This window comes from Pseudorca crassidens, chromosome 12, assembly GCF_039906515.1.
Source record: "Pseudorca crassidens isolate mPseCra1 chromosome 12, mPseCra1.hap1, whole genome shotgun sequence".
Taxonomy (NCBI): domain Eukaryota; kingdom Metazoa; phylum Chordata; class Mammalia; order Artiodactyla; family Delphinidae; genus Pseudorca; species Pseudorca crassidens.
Window position 1 is genome coordinate 69,992,589 of NC_090307.1, and position 19,925 is coordinate 70,012,513.

Below are 19,925 nucleotides of genomic sequence, written 5' to 3' on the forward strand. Positions count from 1 at the left end.
CAGCCAAGCGGGCTGGGGGCCAAGGGCCGCTATGAAAAGGAGAGGAAAGAAAGAAGACCCACAGGGTGGGGGTGGGGTGAACAGAGCCAGAACCCCACACCAGAGGCGAACCCCACACACTGGCTCTGCTGCTTCCTAAGTTGGTGACCTTGGACAAGGCCCTGACCCGCTCGGGGCCTCACTTTGTCCATCTGCAAATGGGGACAGCAGACACTCCTCCTGCAAGGGAGGTTTCACGTAAAGCCCTTAGCGCAGCGCTGACGGCTTTTGGTAGTTCTTGTTCCTGGACCGTGACATAGGGCCCACACCAGGCGGCTGTGGTCCAGGGGCTTCCCTGAGGGACACCAGCACTGTACCTTTCGCACAAGGTCCTCCCCTTGACTTTGGGATAGGGATTGTCAGGCTCTGCATTCTACCAAGTGGAAACTGAGGCCCCAAGAGAAGTCACCTACCCAGGTCACCCCTGTGGGTATAGCGCTGGGATCTGAGCTCCCAACGGAGGGGGTGGGGAAGAAAATTCTCCACTCTCCTTGATTCTTAGATTTGCCCAAAGGAAGCCAGTACTGCAGGGAAAGAAGCCTGGACCAGGACACCGGTGACGGCTTCAACTCTAGAGCCACAGCGTTGAGACACTGAGATGGGTCATTAAAGGCTGGAAGGGCCCTCAGAGGGGCAGGAAGCACCCCCAGCAGGGACTGGGGCGGCAGACAGGGGCAAGGGCGAGACAAGGCAGCTCTGCACAGCCCTGGACACCCTGGTTCCAGGGGTCTCAAAGTCTTGCCACATTCTTGGGCCTGGGGGCGGCCCCTTGGATGCCTTCCCGGGCCTCCCCCTCCCCAGGCACAAAGCCTCTTTTCTCCCTCTGGTCTCTTGGCTGCCAAGGGGTGCCTGGGGCACCGGGATAGGGGTGGAGGGAGGGCTGATGGGGAGCAACATCCCCATGCCGTCTCCAATGATGCTGGGACGGGGCCACAAGGGGAGGTCCTTGCAGCCAAGAACCAGACTCCTCTGGCTACGGGTCCCTCCCCTCACTTAATGTTGGTCATAGCAGGAACCACTGTACATCAGGCCCTGCACTGGTTCCTCCTGTGGGGGACTGTCCTCAGAACAGGCCTGTGTGCAGGGGATGAGGGGAGGAAAGAGGGGAACTGAGACCTGGGGCCCTGAAGAGACCTGCCTGAGGTCACACATTGAGTGGGTGACAGAGCCAGGAATAAAACGCTGCTCTACCTGAGGCCAGAGCCCCTAATTCCTAACCATGACCTGCAAACCTTTCTCAGCTCCCCAAGCTGACAAAAGCTCGCCCTCCTCCAGGAGAGCTGCTGGAGTGAAAAGTACACTGGATCTGGAAACTGACTGACTTAGATTGAGGTGTCTTTTCCTCTCTAAGCCTTGGTTTTCTTTTTTTTTTTTTTGGCCTTGGTTTTCTTATCTGTAAAATGGGAGCAACAGCATTGCCTACAGAGCTTTTGTGATGCTCAGGCCACTGTGAGCCTTCTATGACCAGATGGGGTGACAGTCCCCCGTGACCACCAGATACCTGCCCACAGACACCATCCTGCTCCCACATAGCAAGTCCTGGGGGGCCAAGGAGCCCAGGCTGGGAGGCAGTGGACTGGCTAAAGGGCAGTCCAAGCCTTATGCCTTCTCAACCATCATCCTGAGCTTGACACTGGGGACCCTGGGGGTTCATGACCCTAGGCAGGTCATGTCCCCTCTCTGAGCCTCACCTTCCTCCTCTATGAAATGAGGACCATAAAAATGTGTGCCTCCCATGGCAGTTAGGAAGATTCTGGAGGGTATAGGTACAGGTGAAATGCCAGCCCAGGTCAGCATGCATGGTGGTGGCTGTGACATCTGCCAGCCGTCAGCCCCTGTCTCAAAACAACTGCTCCTCTGGCCTCTGATGCCACGGCCACCTCTGCCCTCCAGCCCTGCCCATGTCACCTGCTCTTGCTAGCCCAGAGGGGGCACACTGGCCCCTGACCACTGGGAAAAGGGAATTTCTGAAAAGAATTAAAGAATTGAGCCCGTAGGGGGTGGGGGCCGGGCAGGCCTTTGAATGGGATGAAAAGGCCTGGAGAGGCCTGGCTACTCCGTATTGTCTGCCTCAGACAACAGCGGAGGCTGGCCCTCGAAACAGGACCCCGGCAGGGGCAGGGGCAGGGGCTACAGCCAGAACAGGGGCCTGGGTAGGTCCAAACAGAGTCACCAAGGCCAGAAAGACACAGATTTGAATCCCAGTTCTTCTATTAATGGTCAATGAGCCTAGAAGATTATGTTAATTCTCTGGGGCCTCAGTTTGCTCATCTGCTAAATGGGGACAAGTGTTCCCTACCTCATTCAATCCTTGAACACTGCACATAAAGGGCCCCCTCACTGGTATTGGGAGATGCTCCATAAACACCACCAGATAGAATGCTCCCTGCTCCTGAGAGAGCAGCAGGAAGACAGAGCACTTGCTCCCAGCGCAGTCCAAAATGCCAGCTCCCTGGGAGCCGACACTGACCCTCGGTCTGTGAAACTCCACCCCAGTCTTCTTCCTTTGAGAGAAATAAATAGCTGGGATACTAAAAAAAAGCCAGGAGCAGAGTAAAGCGGGGAGGGTCCCCCAAGTGGCAGCTAGAGGATGTCCTGGGCTTCTCCTATGTGCAGGAAGGGGGCCCTAGGGAAAGGGTGGGGGAAGTCTTGGTGGTTTCCTCCCTCGGGGGAAACCACCCCCTGGGGCTCTGGAGGTGAAGTGGTGGGGGGTGGAGAACGCTGTCGGGGGACTGCCGGCTCTGTATACGTGAAGTAGGTGACCCCCGCAGGGCCTGGAGCTTCTGCCAGATAGCGAGGAGGCCCAGGGTTCCTGCCCCAACCCGGGCTGGCAATGAGGTGGGGAACCGGGTCCCTTTCCCAATCCCGGGCTTGCACGGAGTTTGTAGGGGGGCGGTTCCTGGAGTCCCTGTCCCCAACCCCGGGCTGGCAGGGCACAGAGGTGGTGCGGGGGGTAGGGGCAGCCCTTACCTGCGTGCAGAGAACGGGGCTCCCCCAACGCTCCACGCGGCGCTGCCTCCCGGGAGCAGGAGCCCGAAGCAAAGCAGCGCCCAGGCTCGCGGGCCGCCCATGTTGCGCCCGGCGCCCTCCGCGCGCGGACCCTCGCCGTCGCCTCCAGCCTGGCGTCCCCGCCCGCGCAGCCAGCCGCCCAGGACGCGCGGATCCCGGTTCCCAGCGCAGCGGCGGGAGGGCGGGCGGGAGGCGGGCGCGGGGCGGGGGCGCGCGTTCCCGGCCTCGCCCGGCCCCTCCGCGCGGCCCCCCGCCCTTTGCGCCGCCGCTGCCAACCCGGAAGAAGCCCCGGGGGTCGGGCGCCCCCGCCAGGAAGGCCACCAGGTGCCCACCTGAGCCTGGCGCCCTGCGCCGCGTGGCCCTTTTGGGGGCGCAGTGCCAGTTTCGAGGTGCCCTCCCACGTGTTGCCAAGTGGGGAGCTGAAGCCGGGCCATGGTCTCAGACGCAGCCAGGACCCAAACCCAACAAGCCTGGGCTAATGATGCGGGGGCCTCATCCCCTCTCGACATTTTTGAGGGTTCCAGTTCCCGAGCCACGAGGGACGGTTCATCCATGCAACAAAGGCTTCCTGAGCAGTGAACGCCACTGTGTGCAGGGCACCTCACCTCCGCTTCACATCCTCTCTCGGTTTAATCTTCAAACCACTCTGGGTGAGGTGGGCACAATTATCCCCATTTTACAGAGAGAAAAAAGGAGGCCCAGGCACTCGTAGTCCCCCTGGGAGAAGACCTGGGCTGACCCCATAAAGTCAGTGTCCACTTGTATCACCATTTTACAGACGGAGAAACTGAGGCAGAGAGGAGATGTCATCTGCCTAAAGCACCCCATCAGTGGTTGGAAGAGCTCGGATTCAAATCCAGGTCTCCTGACTTCAGAGGGGGTGTCAGCTCTTTAGCACAATTAAGGAAGAGTGCAGACATCAGTTGCTCTGGGCCCATCAGTGACAAGGAAAGGACTGGCTTACAGTGGAGTTACTTCATCTGGGGTACATGTGAATTCCACCAAAGAGTATGAAAGTATGGTATGTGTGTGTGATACATATGTGTGCAGGTGTGATGGGGGCATGTGAAATGTGTGATGCCTGTATGCATGTGTGTGGTGTATGTGTCTGTGACAGGAGAGTATGTTTATGTTCTCATCAGAGGGCATCCAGACCCTCCCCAAACTCCAGGACAGTCTCTGACCTCCCCCCCACCCCCTTCTGCCAGAACTGATGGGCAGCAGGCAGTCCCAGGCTGGTGAAGCCCCTACCACCCCGGCAGTGCACCGGTGACCTGTCCTACGGGATCCTGCTGTGGCTTGTCCAGATCTAGGATCTCTGCTAGAAACACTCCAGCAAGAAGGGCATGCTGGCCCTGACCTCTGATTCCTGGGACTACCTCTCCTAGACTCACCAGAGCAGCACAGGGCCCTGGGCTGAGTCAGAGGGGGGAGGGTGTGCCAGTGGAGAGAGCCGACTCCTGTCCCCCGAGGGGGCAGGCAGTGAGAGCTGGGTTCAAACCCTCCCTCTGCCCCCTCTGCCCGTGTTAGCTTGGGCAAGGCCTGCCCCTCTCTGAGCCTCAGTTTCTCTTTGTAAGGAGAACAGTTGCACGTTCCTTATGGGGTGTGTGCAGGAATGAGATATGCCTTGACCCCCACAGTCCCCTGCTTCACGTGGTTCCCCCAAGGGCTCCTCACATCCTCCAACAACATCATCACATCATCATGGTGCCAACTTTGCCCCCCTAGGGGAGCTCCCTCCCTTCCACCTGTGATTTTTGGGCACCTCTATGTGCCATCTGTCTGACCCCCAAGAAAAGCAGCTTTGCACCTCTCTGGTTAGCTCTTATTTTTGACACAACTAGATCAGTTACTTAATCCTCTAGATAACTTGTCACTCTCAAGGGGCCATCTCATGAGATGGTCCCAGGCCCATCTGAGGCCTGGTCAGGCGGCCACGATCAAAACCCAACACCCCAAAGGGCACTTTGGAGGGTATGCAGCTCTTTAGGAAGGGGAAGTGCTGGGCAGTGGCTTCTGTCCTGGGAAGGCTCAGGAGGGCCACAGAATGAGGAGGCACTACCACATCTTTTTGCAACGTGTCTGAGATGCTCCTGTGATGAATGGCATACATGTTCCTTTATCACCAAACTCGTGGGCGCTCCAGGCCACTGCAAATTTCTCCAGCAATGGATGCTCCCAGGAAAAGCTGTTATCAACATTTGGACATCAGAAAGGGTCCTATCCTTACTGAGGCTGGGGTCCCTTGGTCCAGGGTATTTATTTAAAACTACAGCTAGACCCCCATGCTAGTGCAGCCTGGTGGTTACCACATAGGCTCAGCACCCCATAGGCCTAGGTGTCAATTCCAGAGCAACCACTGGACACTGTGTGACCCGGGACAAGTCACCTCCCCTCTCGGAGCCTCATTTCCTTGCCTGAAAAAACAAGGCAGTTTTAAGACATGGAAGCAACCTAAGTGTCCATCGACAGATGAATGGATAAAGAAGATGCGGCACATATATACCATGGAATATTACTCAGCCATAAAAAAGAATGAAATATTGCCATTTACAGAAACATGGATGGACCTAGAGATTATCATACTAAGAGAAGTAAGTCAGAGAGAGAGAGGCAAATACTATATGATATCACTTACCTGTAGATTCTAAAAAAATGGTACAAATGAACTTATTTACAAAACAGAAACAGACTCACAGACATAGAAAACAAACCTATGGTTACCAAAGGGGAAAGCGGGGGAGGGATAAATTAGGAGTTTGGGATTAACAGATACACACTACTTTATATAAGATAGATAAACAACAAGGTCCTACTGTATAGCATAGAGAACTATATTCAATATCTTGTAATAAGCTATAATGGAAAATAATCTGAATATATATATATAACTGAATCACTTGCCTGTACACCAGAAACTAACACAACGTTGTAAATCAACTATACTTCAATTAAACAAACAAAAAACAAGGCAGTTTTTAAAGCTTTGGGTCTCTGCGCGGTGGTCCTGGGGCACAGTATGAAGCCCCCTTTTGAGGGCGCACTGTCCTGGTGGATATCAGCTTATTTTCTGGTCCTCTTTCCCCACTGAGCAGGAAGGGCAGGAAATGCTGCAGGGGCCTGGGTTTGGTCATTTGAGGTTTCAGTGTTTGCTGAGATGGGGAGGAGAGGGGCCCGCTGGCTCAAGGCCCCTGTGGGTGGGGCCTCTTCCCTGGGGGGCTGATCTTCTCAGCTGCCAAGACGGAACCACAACCGCCAGTAACAACAGCAGCTTCCGGTCCGGTCTGAGCGCTGACCGTGTGCCAGGCGCTGTGCTAAGCATTTTGCTTGCATTGTCGCCTGCCCTCTTCTCCCAAACCCGGGAGGCCTCCATATTATCCCCAGGTGCGGGGCCCACGGCTGGTGAGTGATGGGTGCCGGCCTCTGCACTTACCCATTAGGCCACACTGCTGCCCTCTGACCCTGCAAGGGTGTTTCTTTGGGCAAAAAGAGAACTCAGCTCAGATTTAGACTCCCGTGAGAGGGAGCACATGCATAAACACACACACACACACACGCGCGCGCGCGCGCGCACACACACACACACACACACACACACACACACAGCCCCCACCGGGAGCAGGCCATGGGGTCTGGGAAACACAGCCCTTCTGGTGTGTATTCACTGACACATCCAGCCGGCCTAATCCAAACAGGAAATGCTGTTCTTCTAATAGCAAACAAACCTGGGTCGCAGCCTCCCTTCCCTGTGAACTGCCCCTGGAGCCTGTGCTAAGGACCTCTTCCCTCTGCCTATGTCCCAAGGACAGTCTCCCCAGCTCGGGGTGGGGGGGGACCCATAAAATTAGCCCTGCTTGCACACCAGCTTGTGTGAGTCCAGGTGCCCCAGTTGATCTGTACCCATGTCGTGCACATTCTACAGGGGAGGGAGCAGCCCAAGAGGCCTGGGGGTACCGGAGCCTGTGGCGGCAGCCCCCAGGGGCCCAGTCAGAGCCAGCGCCATCGAAGCCTCTGCCCAGACAAAGGGCAGGGCCAGTGGGCCGGCCTTCCAGGTTAGGGAACAATGCCCGCTTTCTGTGCCTTTGATCTGGAGGCCTGGCCCTGCGGCCCCTCACTGGGCCAGGGCGGGGATGCTGGGGGACCCAGAGAGCCTGCAGCTGCCCAGCCAAGTTAATTATGCTCCATGGAGCTGCCCTTCTCACCCAGTTCATTCCTTCTTCATGAAGCTGGGACGGGAGCTAGAAGGAGTGATGGGAGGAAAGAAGCTGTCGGAAAATCATAAATTAGGGCTCCGAGAGAGGGCTTTCCTGCCCTCCTCAGGAATCCTCAGGGGGAGAGACCGGCACCTTGGGTCAGGGGAGGACGACAGGGTGGCAACCAGGGCACCTGTATTTGGAGTTAGGACACCTGGATGTCTGCGTGATCTACAGTGAGTCCCTTCTCTCTGGGCCTCAGTGCCCCCATCTGGAAACCGGGGGAGGGAGGGATACAAGACTTGGGGACTTTCCTGTGACTGTGCTTTGTTGACTGTGAAGAAATGGACAGATAAGAGGCCTTCTCCTTAACAATGCTTGTCCCACTTCCCTTCCTCTGGTTCCTTGCCCACAAATCCCCTCCTTTCTGCCCCCCACCTTTGTCCTATTTCCCTTCTTTGGGTATCCCTGGCTCTGCTTCTTTTTCCACATCTCTCCTCCTGCAAAAACAGACTAATGAGGTCTCCTTAGGCAACATCCACCTAGCTGGGAGGGGGTAGAGTTTGGCTCATTTACACTAGCGTGTTAATGACTGATATATTGAGTGTTGTTAAATGTTGGGGCCCAGTTAACAGGGATTCTTCCTCATTTAAACCCTAAATCACTAGTAGTGGGCTAGTAATCACTTCTAGGCTAGTAAGGGGGATGCTTGGTGACCAAGGATCTAGGAACAAGGTCTGCCAAGTGAAAGGGCCTTCTGTGTGGGAAAATGTCCTTTTCCTGGCCACAGTGAGGTGAAACCCACCCCCTGCTGGACGCATCTGGAGTGGTGGCCACAAGTCCATGTGGTTTAGATGGACCTGGCAGGCACGAAGGACAGGCAAGAGGAGCCACTTAGAGCGGAGACCCTGGAGCTGCCTGCCAGCCCTGCCAGTCCCAGGAGGTGCCTGCTGGGCCAGGAGCATGTGGGCCTGCCCCACCTGACACCCCCAGGATGAATGGGTTCCACTCTGAGGAAGTGATTCTGAGGAGGAAGAGGAGAGGGAGAAAGAGTCAGAGAGAGATATAGAGATATAGAGAGATACTCAGAAAGAGAGAAAGAGAGCCAGCAAGCTGGAGACAGAGGGAGAGATGTCAGCCAGAGAGATGTAGAGAGAGGCAGATGGAAAGACAGAGAGACAGAAAAAGAAACAGACAGACACAGAGAGAAGAGCACTTGGGGAAGAGGACCCCAGGTTGTCGGTCTCAGCTCCTGTGGGGACCAGGCAGAGGGGGCAGGACCAGGGTGCCAGCCCAGCACCATCTTCTGCACGACAGGCTCTGCCTCCCTCAGACCCACACTCCCAAACCCCTAAGAGTCAGGAGCTGGTCCTTCTGCCATCTGCTGCCCTTGCCTGGCACTGGCTGACCAATGGGCTCTGGGCTGCCTGCATTGGTATAAATTGTGCCTGGGAAGCACTGTTAGGCAGATGGAGCTGCTGGACCCAGAAGAGATGGATTTCTAGCCTGTGGCTTGGCCCAGGGAGTCATAAGTGGATGGACAGCATATGGGGGATGTGCACCCCTGGAGCACCTGGACTCCAGGCTCTCCCTGCCCTGCCCTCCTGTCCAGCCCTGCGGTGCCAAGCCTGGATCCTCTCCATCTGCCCACTCCTCGGCTCTGTCCCTTCCAGCCTCCCCACCATCTATGGGATGTGGCCTCAGTTTCCTTGGTGGCTTCTTACCTCCTCTCTGACCCTTCCAGTCTTTTGGGATCTTCCCAAAGGTGACTGGAGGTATTTCCCTGTGAGGGAAACCTTCAGTGTCCCTGCTGCCCTCAGGGTGGGAACTGAATGTGTCCTGGCCTGCCCATCCTCCCTGTGTCCCAGACCCTGGGACACCAAAGCAAGTCTCCATCCTCCCAGCCAACCCTGTGCTCTCCAGCTGGACTGCAGGGCTTTCCCATCCCATCCCATCCCCTCTGCCTACCAATGCCCACTCCCCCTTCTGTCACAGCTCAGACATCACCCCCTCCCTGCCTCTGGGAAGGTGTCCCATACCAAGACTGGATCCAAGACTGGATCACATGTCCACTGGGCTTCTCCACTCACAGCGTTCTATGCAGGAGCCATCTGTTGATTTGTCTGATTCCCCTAATGGATCATAAATAGATGCTGGGCCCTTTCCGTAATCTTTCTAAGAGTACTAAGAAAACTACATACCCCAGAAGCCATAAAGGATACACTGGGTACATAAAAATTTCTGCATTAAAAAGAATAATATGATTAACTGTGGAAAAAATGTTCAACATATCAATCAGAAAAAAAGACTATTTTCCTCCACATATAACGAGCTCTTACAAATCAATAACATCAATCAATGACCCAATAGAGAAATAGACAAAAGTTATGAACAGACAACTCAGAATGAAAGGGCATTCAATTTCACTCAAAAGAAAAAATTGCAGATGAAAACCACAATGAGATAGCACCTTCCAAAACTGATGGTAAGGACTTAAAATCTTTGATAAAATGAGTTGGCAAGGATGTGGAGAAATTGTCACTTCACATATGCCCTCTTTGGAGCACAGTTGGTAATATGTAATAGAAGGTAAAATGTGTCTTCCTTTGACCTAGTAATTCCACAGTGAGGAAGTCTCTTACATGTATATTTGCAAAGAACAGAAGGAAATTAACTGCAGTACTATACGTAGTATCAAAAGACTGGAAACAACCTAAATGCCCCTTGTAGGAGACTAGTATATTAAGGTACACCCATCAGTGGAATGCTGTATTGCCAGTAAAAAGAACAGAGATAAGTGAAATGTGGCATACATATACAGTGGAATATTAGTCAGCCATTGAAAGGAACACAGTACTGATACATGCTCCAGCACGGATGAACCTTGAAAACATCATGCTGAGTGAAAGAAGCCAGAAACAAAAGGCTACATATTGTATTTATATGAAATGTCTAGAATAGGCAAATCCCTAGAGACAAAAAATAGATTAGTGGTTGCCAGGGGCTGGGGGCAGGGGGTGGGGAGTGACTGCTAGTGGGTATGGGGTTTCTTTTTAGGGTGATGAAAATGTTCTAAAATTAGTGGCGATGGTTACACAACTCTGAATATACTAAAAAACACTGAATTGTTCATACTAAAGAATGAGTTTTGTGGCATGTGAATTATATATACATATACATATAAAGATGAGGCTTATATATATATTTACATATGTAAAGATGAGGGAGATTATGGAACTTTTTTTTTTGGCTGCGTTGGGTCTTCGTTGCTGTGCACGGGCTTTTCTCTAGTTGCAGCGAGCGGGGCTACTTTTCTTTGTGGTGGTTTCTCTTGTTGCAGAGCACAGACTATAGGCACGTGGGCTTCAGCAGCTGTGGCACGCAGGCCCAGTAGTTGTGGCTCACGGGCTCTAGAGCTCAGGCTCAGTAGTTGTGGCACACGGGCTTAGTTGCTCCGTGGCATGTGGGATCTTCCTGGACCAGGGCTCGAATGCATGTCCCCTGCATTGGCAGGTGGATTCTTAACCACTGTGCCACCAGGGAAGTCCCTAGATTATGGAACTTCTAAGATCAGTTGTTAAGTGAAAAAAGTAAGTGCAGTTGTGTGTAAAGGATGCTGCCACTGGGGGGAAATTGCAGGAATATCTACCCGTAAGTACTCAGATCATGCACTTACTTTCTCTAGAAGAATTCACAAGAAACTGCTAACTGGCTGCCTTTGGGAAGGTGAACTGAGGGACTGAGGGTGTTAGTTTTCACTGTGAATCCTTTTGCATGGTTTGAAAAAAATTAATACCAAAAAGTATACATATTATATTCACCCTCTGCCCTAAGAATTAAATTCATGTGTGTGTGCGCCCGCTCATGCACACGTATGAAATGGCAACTCTTACAATTCCAGCTCTGGAAGCTGCTATTGCCTTCATCCTGGGAGGGCCCCTGGGTGCTGGGGTGAAGTTTTGGATCTCCACCTCTGGGCAGGCAGAGGATCCACAAGGGCCAGGGCTGGATCAGGAGCTGCGCCTCTGAACAAGCTGTACCCTGGGAGGCGGCCCCTCCCTCCCCTCCCGGGAAGGACCCTGTGCCCCTGTCCTCAGCAGGCCTGGCCCAAGGATTCTGGTTACTCATGACACACCTGAGTGGAGGCTGTTCAGGGAGGTGATGGGGAGGTGGGGGCCCTGGCCAGAGGGAAGGACCTGACAGAGAGCCGGGGCTGCCCCCCATGTCTGCCTGCTGGAGCCACGAGAAGCTGAAGTTGACTGTGTCCTCCCCTGATCCCAGGGAGGGAAGAAGAGGAAGAGAAGGGGAGGGAAGACAGAGATAGAGAAAAGGAGGGTGAGAGAGAGAGAAAGAGAATGTTAGAGACAGAGATAAACACACAGAGACAGAGAGACTGAGCCCTGCGGTCAGCAGGGAGGAGCCGGGACTGACATGGAAAGAGGTGGGGCTCAGAGTAGCCACACAGGCAGACAGCGATGTGGAGAGAGCAGAGAGACAGCAGGAGGACAGGATGGTGGACAGGAGCAGGGGGAGTGGGGTGGGCAGAAATGACCTGTCTTCTACTGAGTCAGCCCTGAGCCTGTATCTATGTGCCTGCAGACGGCATGCATTATCACAGCTGCCCATGCAGAGGTGTTCTGCCCAGGAAAGGGAGGCCAGGGAGGCTGATAAACTGCACAGCGAGTGACCACAGAGGGCGACTCAATGTCTTGCTGCAGAACCTTGGAGCAGGTGGTCGGGACAGTCCAGGTCCGAAATTGGCCCTGGGAGCCTGCACTGTGCCCAGCCCCCTCCTGACGGGGCCCGTTGGCCCATCTGGGCTGCCTGTGCCCTGCCCCAGTGGTACGTTCCCAGGAGCACAGCTGACCTGCTTAGACTCCTCCAGCAAGAAGGGCAGCCTGCTGTCAGGAAGGGGCTGACATTGTGGGGTCTGTAACCCCAGCTTGGCCAGGAGGACGTTTCAATCCTGCCTGTATCTTCCTCACTGTGTGACATTGGCCAAGTTGCTTCCCCTCTCTGAGCCTCAGTGTATTTGCCTGGAAAATGGGGATAGCAGCATTTGTCTCAGGGTAGGTTGCTAAGAGGAGAATTCAGATGAGCTCCTTATGCAGGGCCTGGCATATTCTGCTCAGGAAAAAGTACCCACGTGACTCTGAGGCATGGTGTATGTAGTTTGCAGAATGAGAAATCTGGGCAGCTTGGGAACCTGACAGACAGAAGAGTCAGTCTGTGGCAAAGAGAATATTGGGGAAGAATTTGGTGTTTTCTAAAGGCCCTTTGTTGCTACTAGTTGTTGCCTGACATTCTTCTATTGGCCAATCTCTTGGGCTAAAGCAAGGAAAACCCATGTTGAAATACAAAACTTTTCTCTAGGAGGGCTACTGTATTTACTCAAGACTAGACTGAATAGTTTATTTACTATCATCGTGACTGGCTTTGCTGGCCCAGGGATCCGGTTCTTTCTAAAACTGGGGATAGTTTGTTGTACTCTGCCTGCAATTAGGAAGCTCTGCCACTAGGTGGAGCCTTGGGTTTGTACTTGCACATTAATGAGTGTTTTTTGTTTTTTGGTTTTTTGCCCCCTCTGATTCACTCCTAGAAGTTACCTTTTGAGAAGAATAGATAGGGATACAGAGACAGTCTATAGTTTGGTGGAAAAGAGTGCTGTGATCACTTAGCAATGTCTACCCTGGGTGAAGGAGTGGAAAACAGCAGCTTCTGTGCCAGGCATCCAGCCGCCTCTAGACTGTGCTTCTGAGTAGACAAGAATGTGTTTCTGTTTAATGATACTTTTCAGAATAAGTGGAAATCTTTAAAACACGTGATCATGAATATTAGAATTACTAATCTCTGCTTAAGAAGGGATGCTTATAAGAATTATTTTTGTAATAATGAACATATAGTTTGGGAAAAGGTTTGCAGCAAGATATTTAAGAAAGCAAACATGAAGTTTCAGCCTTTCTTACCGGTCATGAATGGTTAAGAATTTCCATTTTTCCCCCACAATCGTTTTAAAGAGAGACACCTTTAATGCCTTTTCTTACCTGCTTTTTCCTATGTGCGCACAGGCAACTCTCATTCTTGGAGTTGAGATGTTCACAGCTTCCCTCAAGTCTGCGGCTGTCTGCTCACTCGGCCTCTGTCTCAGTGAGCCCGTTCTTGGAAGAAACTATAAAAGAACAAAAAAGGCCTTTTTGGCTGCACTCTCCTTAAGAATTGCTGGGTTTTATAAAATCACTCTTTTTCATCAGTAATCCCTCAAAGCCTTCTTAGAATCTTTTCAGTGGTAAAACATTATAATAATATAATATCATTAAATTTTTTCAAAAAGAAAATAAATCACTTGTAATCCATCTATCTTGATGTAATGATTCCCTAGATTTTTGTTTGGGGTTTGGGTTTCCCTTCTTTTTAGTGCTTTTTTTTTGGCCAAAGAATGAGAAGTTCCAGCCCCATTGAAAATCTTTCCCCCACCTCCAGACAGCTGAAAATCCTCCTTCTTTCTTAGCTGTTAGCTAAACTCTTAGCTGTTTGTCCTTTGAAGTTAAAGCTGGTTTCATTTCTAATCTGCGCTGCATGGTTCTTTATTGATAGTCACACGAGAGATCAGAGGAAGCTGAATGCAAGGGCCAGGAGTTGTCACAGTTTCTACATACACGGCCTCCCGTTCATGATCCATATAAGTAAACAAGAGCAAAGGGATGTTTCCAGGGCAGGACACCAGATATCTTTGTTTGTAGGGATTATGGGTGTGTCTGTATTTTCTTGTTTCTAATTTGTGGCTTCCGTGATCTCTCGTGTTTTGTGTTTGTAATTTAAAATATAAATTATTTTTAATTAAGAAAAACACATTCACCACACTTAGGTATAGACCCAAGAGAAATGAAAACATATATCCACACAGAAACTTGCACACAAAGGTTCACAGCATCACTATTCATCATAGCCCCAAAGTGGAAACAACCCAAATGTCCATCAGCTGACGAATGGATAAATAGTGGTCTATCCATATAATGGAATATTATTCAGGCAATAAAAAGGAATGCAGTGCTGACACATGCTACAACGTGGCTGAATCTAGAAAACATTATGCTAAGTGAAAGAAGCCAGACACAAAAGGCCACGTACTGTAAGATTCTATTGGTATGAAATGTCCAGAATAGGGAGCTCCATGGAGACAGAGAGATTAGTGGCTGCCTGAGGCTGGGGCTGGGGAAGGGGTGCAGTCAGAGGGAAATGGGTCGTGACTGCTCATATGCATAGGATTTCTTTTTGGGATAATGAAAATGTTCTAAAGTTGATTGTAGTGATGCTTGCACAATTCTGAATACCCTGAAAACTATTGACTTGTACAGTTTGGGTGAATTGTACGGTATGTAAATTATATCTCAATAAAGCTATTATATAGAAAACACACATACATACATTCAAACAGAACTTGATTTTAAAGGTGGGAAAAAAGACTCTGAGGAAGGAAGATGGGCAGGGGTGGGAGGTGGGAGGAAAGTTCCAGCCCTGTCTGATCCCCATGCTCCCCCAGACACACTGCAGGATGCCAGCTGTGCCCTGCGGCGGGTGGCGGCCATTCTGCAGTGAGCAGGATGGATGTGGGTGAGGTGGGCCCTGCTCCAGCCGAGCTCGCGGTCCGGAGAGCAAAGACAGGTGAACCCACCTTATAACCCCCTGGGACGACTTGACGGGGACAGGCTGTGGGAACTCAGGCCCCTGATTCACTTGTCAAGGGGAGTGCAGTAGAATCTCTCTAAACAGACTTGGTAGACTAGCAAAAGTCATCCAGGTGAAGCTCACCGGAAGAGTCCCAGGCAGAGGGAGCGGCGGTAACCGCACGGGGGACGCCTGAAGGCAAGAGCGCGTGTGGACGCTTGCAGGAACCAAGGGCAGGTCAGTGTGGTGGGAACAGGGTGTGGGGAGGGGAGCAGGGAGACCCGAGGCCTAAGAGGTCAGCAGGGCCCGGCCAAGGGAGCTTCCTGAGGCTCTGGGAGCCTGTGAGGCTTTCAGTTGGAAGGGACTGGGGTCTGGTCTCTGCTTCTGAAAGATTCCTCTGGCTGTGCGCCCTGGAGGCTGGGAGACGGGGTAGTTGCAGTGGCCCAGCTTGGATGATGGCAGCTGGGACTATAAGAAGGGGTTGAATGGTGACCTCCAAAACATATGTCCACGTCCTGTAAGCTGTGAATGTGTCCTTATTTGGAAAAGACTCTCTGCAGATGTAATTAACGATTTTGAGGTGACATCGTCCTGGATTACCTGGGTGAGCCCTGAATCCAAGGACAAATTGTCCTTATAAAGGACACTGGAGGAGAGACAGAGAAGAGGAGGCCATGTGGAGACAGAGGCAGAGATCGGAGAGGGATGCAGCCACAAGCCAAGGAATGCCTGGAGCCACCAGAAGCTGCACATTGCAGGGAAGGATCCCCTCTAGAGGCTTCAGAGGGAGCCCTGCTGACATCTTGACTTCCGGATTCCAGAAGTGTGAAAGAATAAACTTCTGTTGTTTTAAGCCACCAAGTCTATGGTCATTTGCTACAGCAGCCCCAGGACACAGATACAGGCAGGCACGTGGGGATGGAGAGAAGTCACCAGATCCGAAGATTTTTAGGAGGTAGAAATAACCTCCCCTCACACCGCCTCTCCTGCCCGAATTCCCAGGCATTGCCTTTTACTCCAACTGCAGTGATCTAAGCTTCATTCCTTCAACTGAGGGCTGTGTCACCCACTTGTGAAATGGGATGGTAACAGCTGCCCTGCAGCTAAGGATGGGGGAATGTTTATGCCCAGTGCCTGGCACACGGTGAGTATTCAGTACATGCGATGATGGTTATAAATTCACAAAACCTTAGAGAGTATGTGAAATACCCTTTCACTTTGCAAACGTCCCCAACCCTCAGAACCTTCCCCACTGGCCTCCAGGGAGGCTGAGAGGAGTAAGAGCGTAGTGGAACAGAGTTATGGGTTGGATGGTGTCCCCCTAAAAGATGTTGAAGTCCCACCCCTTGAAATGTGATGTTATTTAGAAATAGAGTCTTTGTAGATGATCAAGTTAAGATGAGGTAATTGGGGTGGGTCCTCATCCACTACGGCCGTGTCCTTATGAAAGGGGAAATTTGGACACAGAGACAGATGGAGGGAAGATGATGTGAAGACACAGGGAGAAGGCCACCTACGAGTCAAGGAACGCCTGAGGCCACCAGAAGGTGGAGAGAGCAATGGAACAGATTCTCCCTCCCAATCCACAAAGGCACCTGCTGAGCCCTCAACTGCAGACTCCCAGCCTCCCAGCCTCCCGAGCTGTGACACAATAAGTGTGTTGTTTATACCCTCCAGTTGTGATACTTTGTTACTGCGGCCCCAGGGCACGAACTCAGGTGAGGATAAGGTGAGTCTCACGGTCCAAGGAAACTGGGCATTCCAGGGCCTGTAGGGGTACTTGGGTTGGTGCCAACCCCTGTCGTCCACAACAGTCACCGTCCAGGCCAGTGGCCAGGCTCGGCTGCCCCTCTGCCCCCCACTGTCCCAGCAAGAGGGCACCAGGCGCTTCCAGGACAGAAGTCCGGGATGCATTTGGAAACACTGGAGGAGGGGTTTTCCAATTCGGCCCCATCCTGGTCAGCAGGGGAACCACCATCTGGATCCTGTCTGCAGCCCCTGGCAGGGGAATCAGAGCAGAGCTGTAGCAAGTAATCAGGGAGGGGCGGCTCCCTTTGTGGCCAGGGCTCCTGGTGGGAGACAGCAGGTCCTGCAGTCTGGCCCTGGGTCAAGCCCTAGCTCTACACTTACTTGCTGGGTGAACTCAGTCCACTCATGTCACCTCCCTTGTCTTTGTTTTCTTACCTATTAAATGAGAATAATAGTAGAAGTTACTTCCAAATGTTGCTGCCAGCATTCAGTGGGAGAATGGGAATAGCAGGATGCTTGATGAAGGGAAATTTTAGATATTTTTTTTAACTTAAAAATATCGTAGGGCTTCCCTGGTGGCGCAGTGGTTGAGAATCCGCCTGCCAGTGCAGGGGACATGGGTTCAATCCCTAGTCCGGGAAGATCCCACATGCCGTGGAGCAACTAAGCCTGTGCGCTACAACTACTGAGCCTGTGCTCTAGAGCCCACGAGCCACAACTACTGAGCCCACGTGCCACAACTACTGATCCCATGTGCCACAACTACTGAAGCCTGTGCGCCTAGAGCCTGTGCTCCGCAACAAGAGAAGCTACCGCAATGAGAAGCCCGGGAACTGCAACAAAGAGTTGCCCTCACTCGCCTCAACCAGAGAAAAGCCCATGTGCAGCAACGAAGACCCAACGCAGCCAGAAACAATAAATAAATAAAATAAAATAATAAAATACATAAATTTACTAAAAAAATTGTGGTAAAATATACATTATTTAAATTTACCTTTTTAACCATTTTTAAGTATATGGTTCAGTGGCATTAAGTACATTCATATTTGTTGTGCAACTGTCAGCACCATCCATCTCCAGAGCTCTTTGCATCTTGCAAAACTGAAACCCCATCCTCATTAAACACTAACTCCCCATCCCTCCTCCCCTCCTGCCCCTGGTAACCACCACTCTACTTTCTGTCTCTATGAATTTGGCTGCTCTAGGGATCTCATATAAGTGGAATCATACAGTATTTGTCTTTTTGTGACTGGCTAATTTCACTCAGCATAATGTCCTCAAGGTTCATCCATGTTGCAGCATGTATCGGAATTTCCTTTAGATTTTATTTCTCACAACAAGAATATTGTGAGCGGCTTTGTGCGGTGGTGAGCTCCAGCCACCATGGCAGGAGGTGCTGAGCAGCCCCTCTGCTTTAGGTAGGTGCCGTGGGCCCAGAGGAAGGAGGCCCTCGGATGGGTCTGCTCTCGGGGCTGCCTGTCTCCCGACCTCTCGTCTGGGGAGCTGGAAGGGGGCATTTTATTAGGGGGGCTGGAGCTCCTGACCCGCTCCCTTGTGAGTTTCTAAAGTTTCTAGGAGGAGACCCCAGGGTTCCAGGGACCTGCACTGGACTGAGGGGAGGTGGGCACTGGTTCCCAGCCTGCCAGGGGCTGGGGTGGGGTGAGGAGATGGCTGGGTGCACACACATTAGGTATATGAACCCGTGTGAACTAAAAACGAGGATTGACTAAAATACTGAGGGGACCCAGGTTAATGTGGGGTGGCTCAGCCAGCGTCTGACCCAGGTCCTAGAAATCTCCCCTCAAGGGCTGCATCTGAGTTCAGGTTCTGCCATAAGTGCAGCCAGGCTGGACCCTGCCTGAAAGAATCCCGAGGTTCCCAGACATGGGATGGAGACCCTGGCCTCTGGGTCACCCTCCGCCTCATGCACGGCTGCATTTCCATGGCTCCCTCCCAGCATGTAAATGGCCCTGGGTACCACTCCACAATGGAATGGTTCTTAGGTGGATGGTGGACTCAAAAGGCCTTGGGGTCATCCTTCTGCACAGCGATCTTCACAGTCCAGGTAGTAGGGGATGCAGTGGAAAATGGGACCAAGCATGGAGCCTGGAGGTTAGGCAGACTTGGGCCACCACGGGCCTGAGCAAGGGTCCTCACCTCCCTTCACCAGCCACAGTCTCCTCATTTGTAAACTGGAGATAATAACAACCGTGTTCACCTGACAGGGCGGGCGAGGATTCGTGGGGTGGTGTACAATGTCCAGCCTGGGCCTCGTGCCTTATGAGGAAATGGCCCTGTTACCGTTAGGAGAGACGACAGCTGCCCGGGCTGAATGTGCATTGGGACGCCCCCTTGGATGCTTTTTTTTTTCTTTTTGGATGTGTCAGCTCACTTTCTAGCCACTGGCCTCTTCTAGAAGTTGCACACGGATAAAAGGTCCCAGTTAATGAGGATTCTAGCTAAAGTTTTAAAATTCACAGCAAGCCCACTCCGCATAATAATGTATTAGAAACACAACAATCCTTTAATCTAGAAGGAATTAATTGCTGGGCTCAGAAATTCAGGGCACGCTGACAGAATCCTTAATTTCTTGAGTTGATGGTTTCAAAAAGCGACTGATTTTAGACTGGCTTCTCTCTACGTGTAAGTAAGACTCCCACAGTTCTGACAAAGGGCGAGATTGTCTCAATGCCTCACTCAGTAAGAATCATGTATGTGGGGTCTGAATTAATGTCAGCTCTGAATTTTTCCTGCTGGGTGTAACGTGGCTGACTTGAATCCCCAGGAGATTCAATGCTGGCTCTGTGGCCTGAGCATCCCGGGCCTGTACAGGGAATGGCTCATTCCTCCCACACACACGTTTGCTGAGTGGCCACTCGGAGCCCGAGTTCAGGTTCGGTGTTGGATATGCAGGAGCATATAAATAAAAAATCTTTGCCTAACCTAAGGTTGCAAAGATTTTCTTTTCCTATCTTTCCTTCTAGAAGTTTTATAGTTTTAGGTTTTACATTTAGGTTTATGATCTATTTTTGAGTTAATTTTTATATACAGTGCAAGGTGTGGATCAAAATTCTTTTTAAAAGAAAATTGCATATGGATGTCTACATTAGTTTCTTGAGGATACCATGACAAATTACCACATACTTGGTGGCTTAAAACAACTCTCTGTAACAGTTCTGGAGTTCAGAAGTCTGAAAGCAAGACATTGGCAGGGCCGTGCTCCCTCGGGGCCTCTGTGAGAAAATCTCTTCCTCATATCTTATAGCTTCT

At 51.7% G+C, this 19,925-nt stretch overlaps 1 protein-coding gene across 5 annotated transcripts in view; it reads right to left on the bottom strand.

Annotated features, from left to right (window-relative positions):
• The window catches only part of EMID1 (EMI domain containing 1), an 81,200-nt gene that overhangs the window by 37,878 nt on the left and 23,397 nt on the right, over positions 1 to 19,925 (bottom strand). For 4 of the 5 annotated variants that reach the window (XR_010933243.1, XM_067700358.1, XM_067700359.1 and 1 more), the window contains exon 1: positions 3,010 to 3,200. Coding sequence is in view for 3 of the 5 variants with exons in the window: in XM_067700358.1 (XP_067556459.1) it covers positions 3,010 to 3,110 (101 nt within the window). In the remaining 2 variants the exon portion in view is untranslated. Of the gene's footprint in view, positions 1 to 3,009; positions 3,201 to 13,285; positions 13,411 to 19,925 lie in introns of those variants that run through there. The other variant, XR_010933242.1, reaches the window with a different exon arrangement.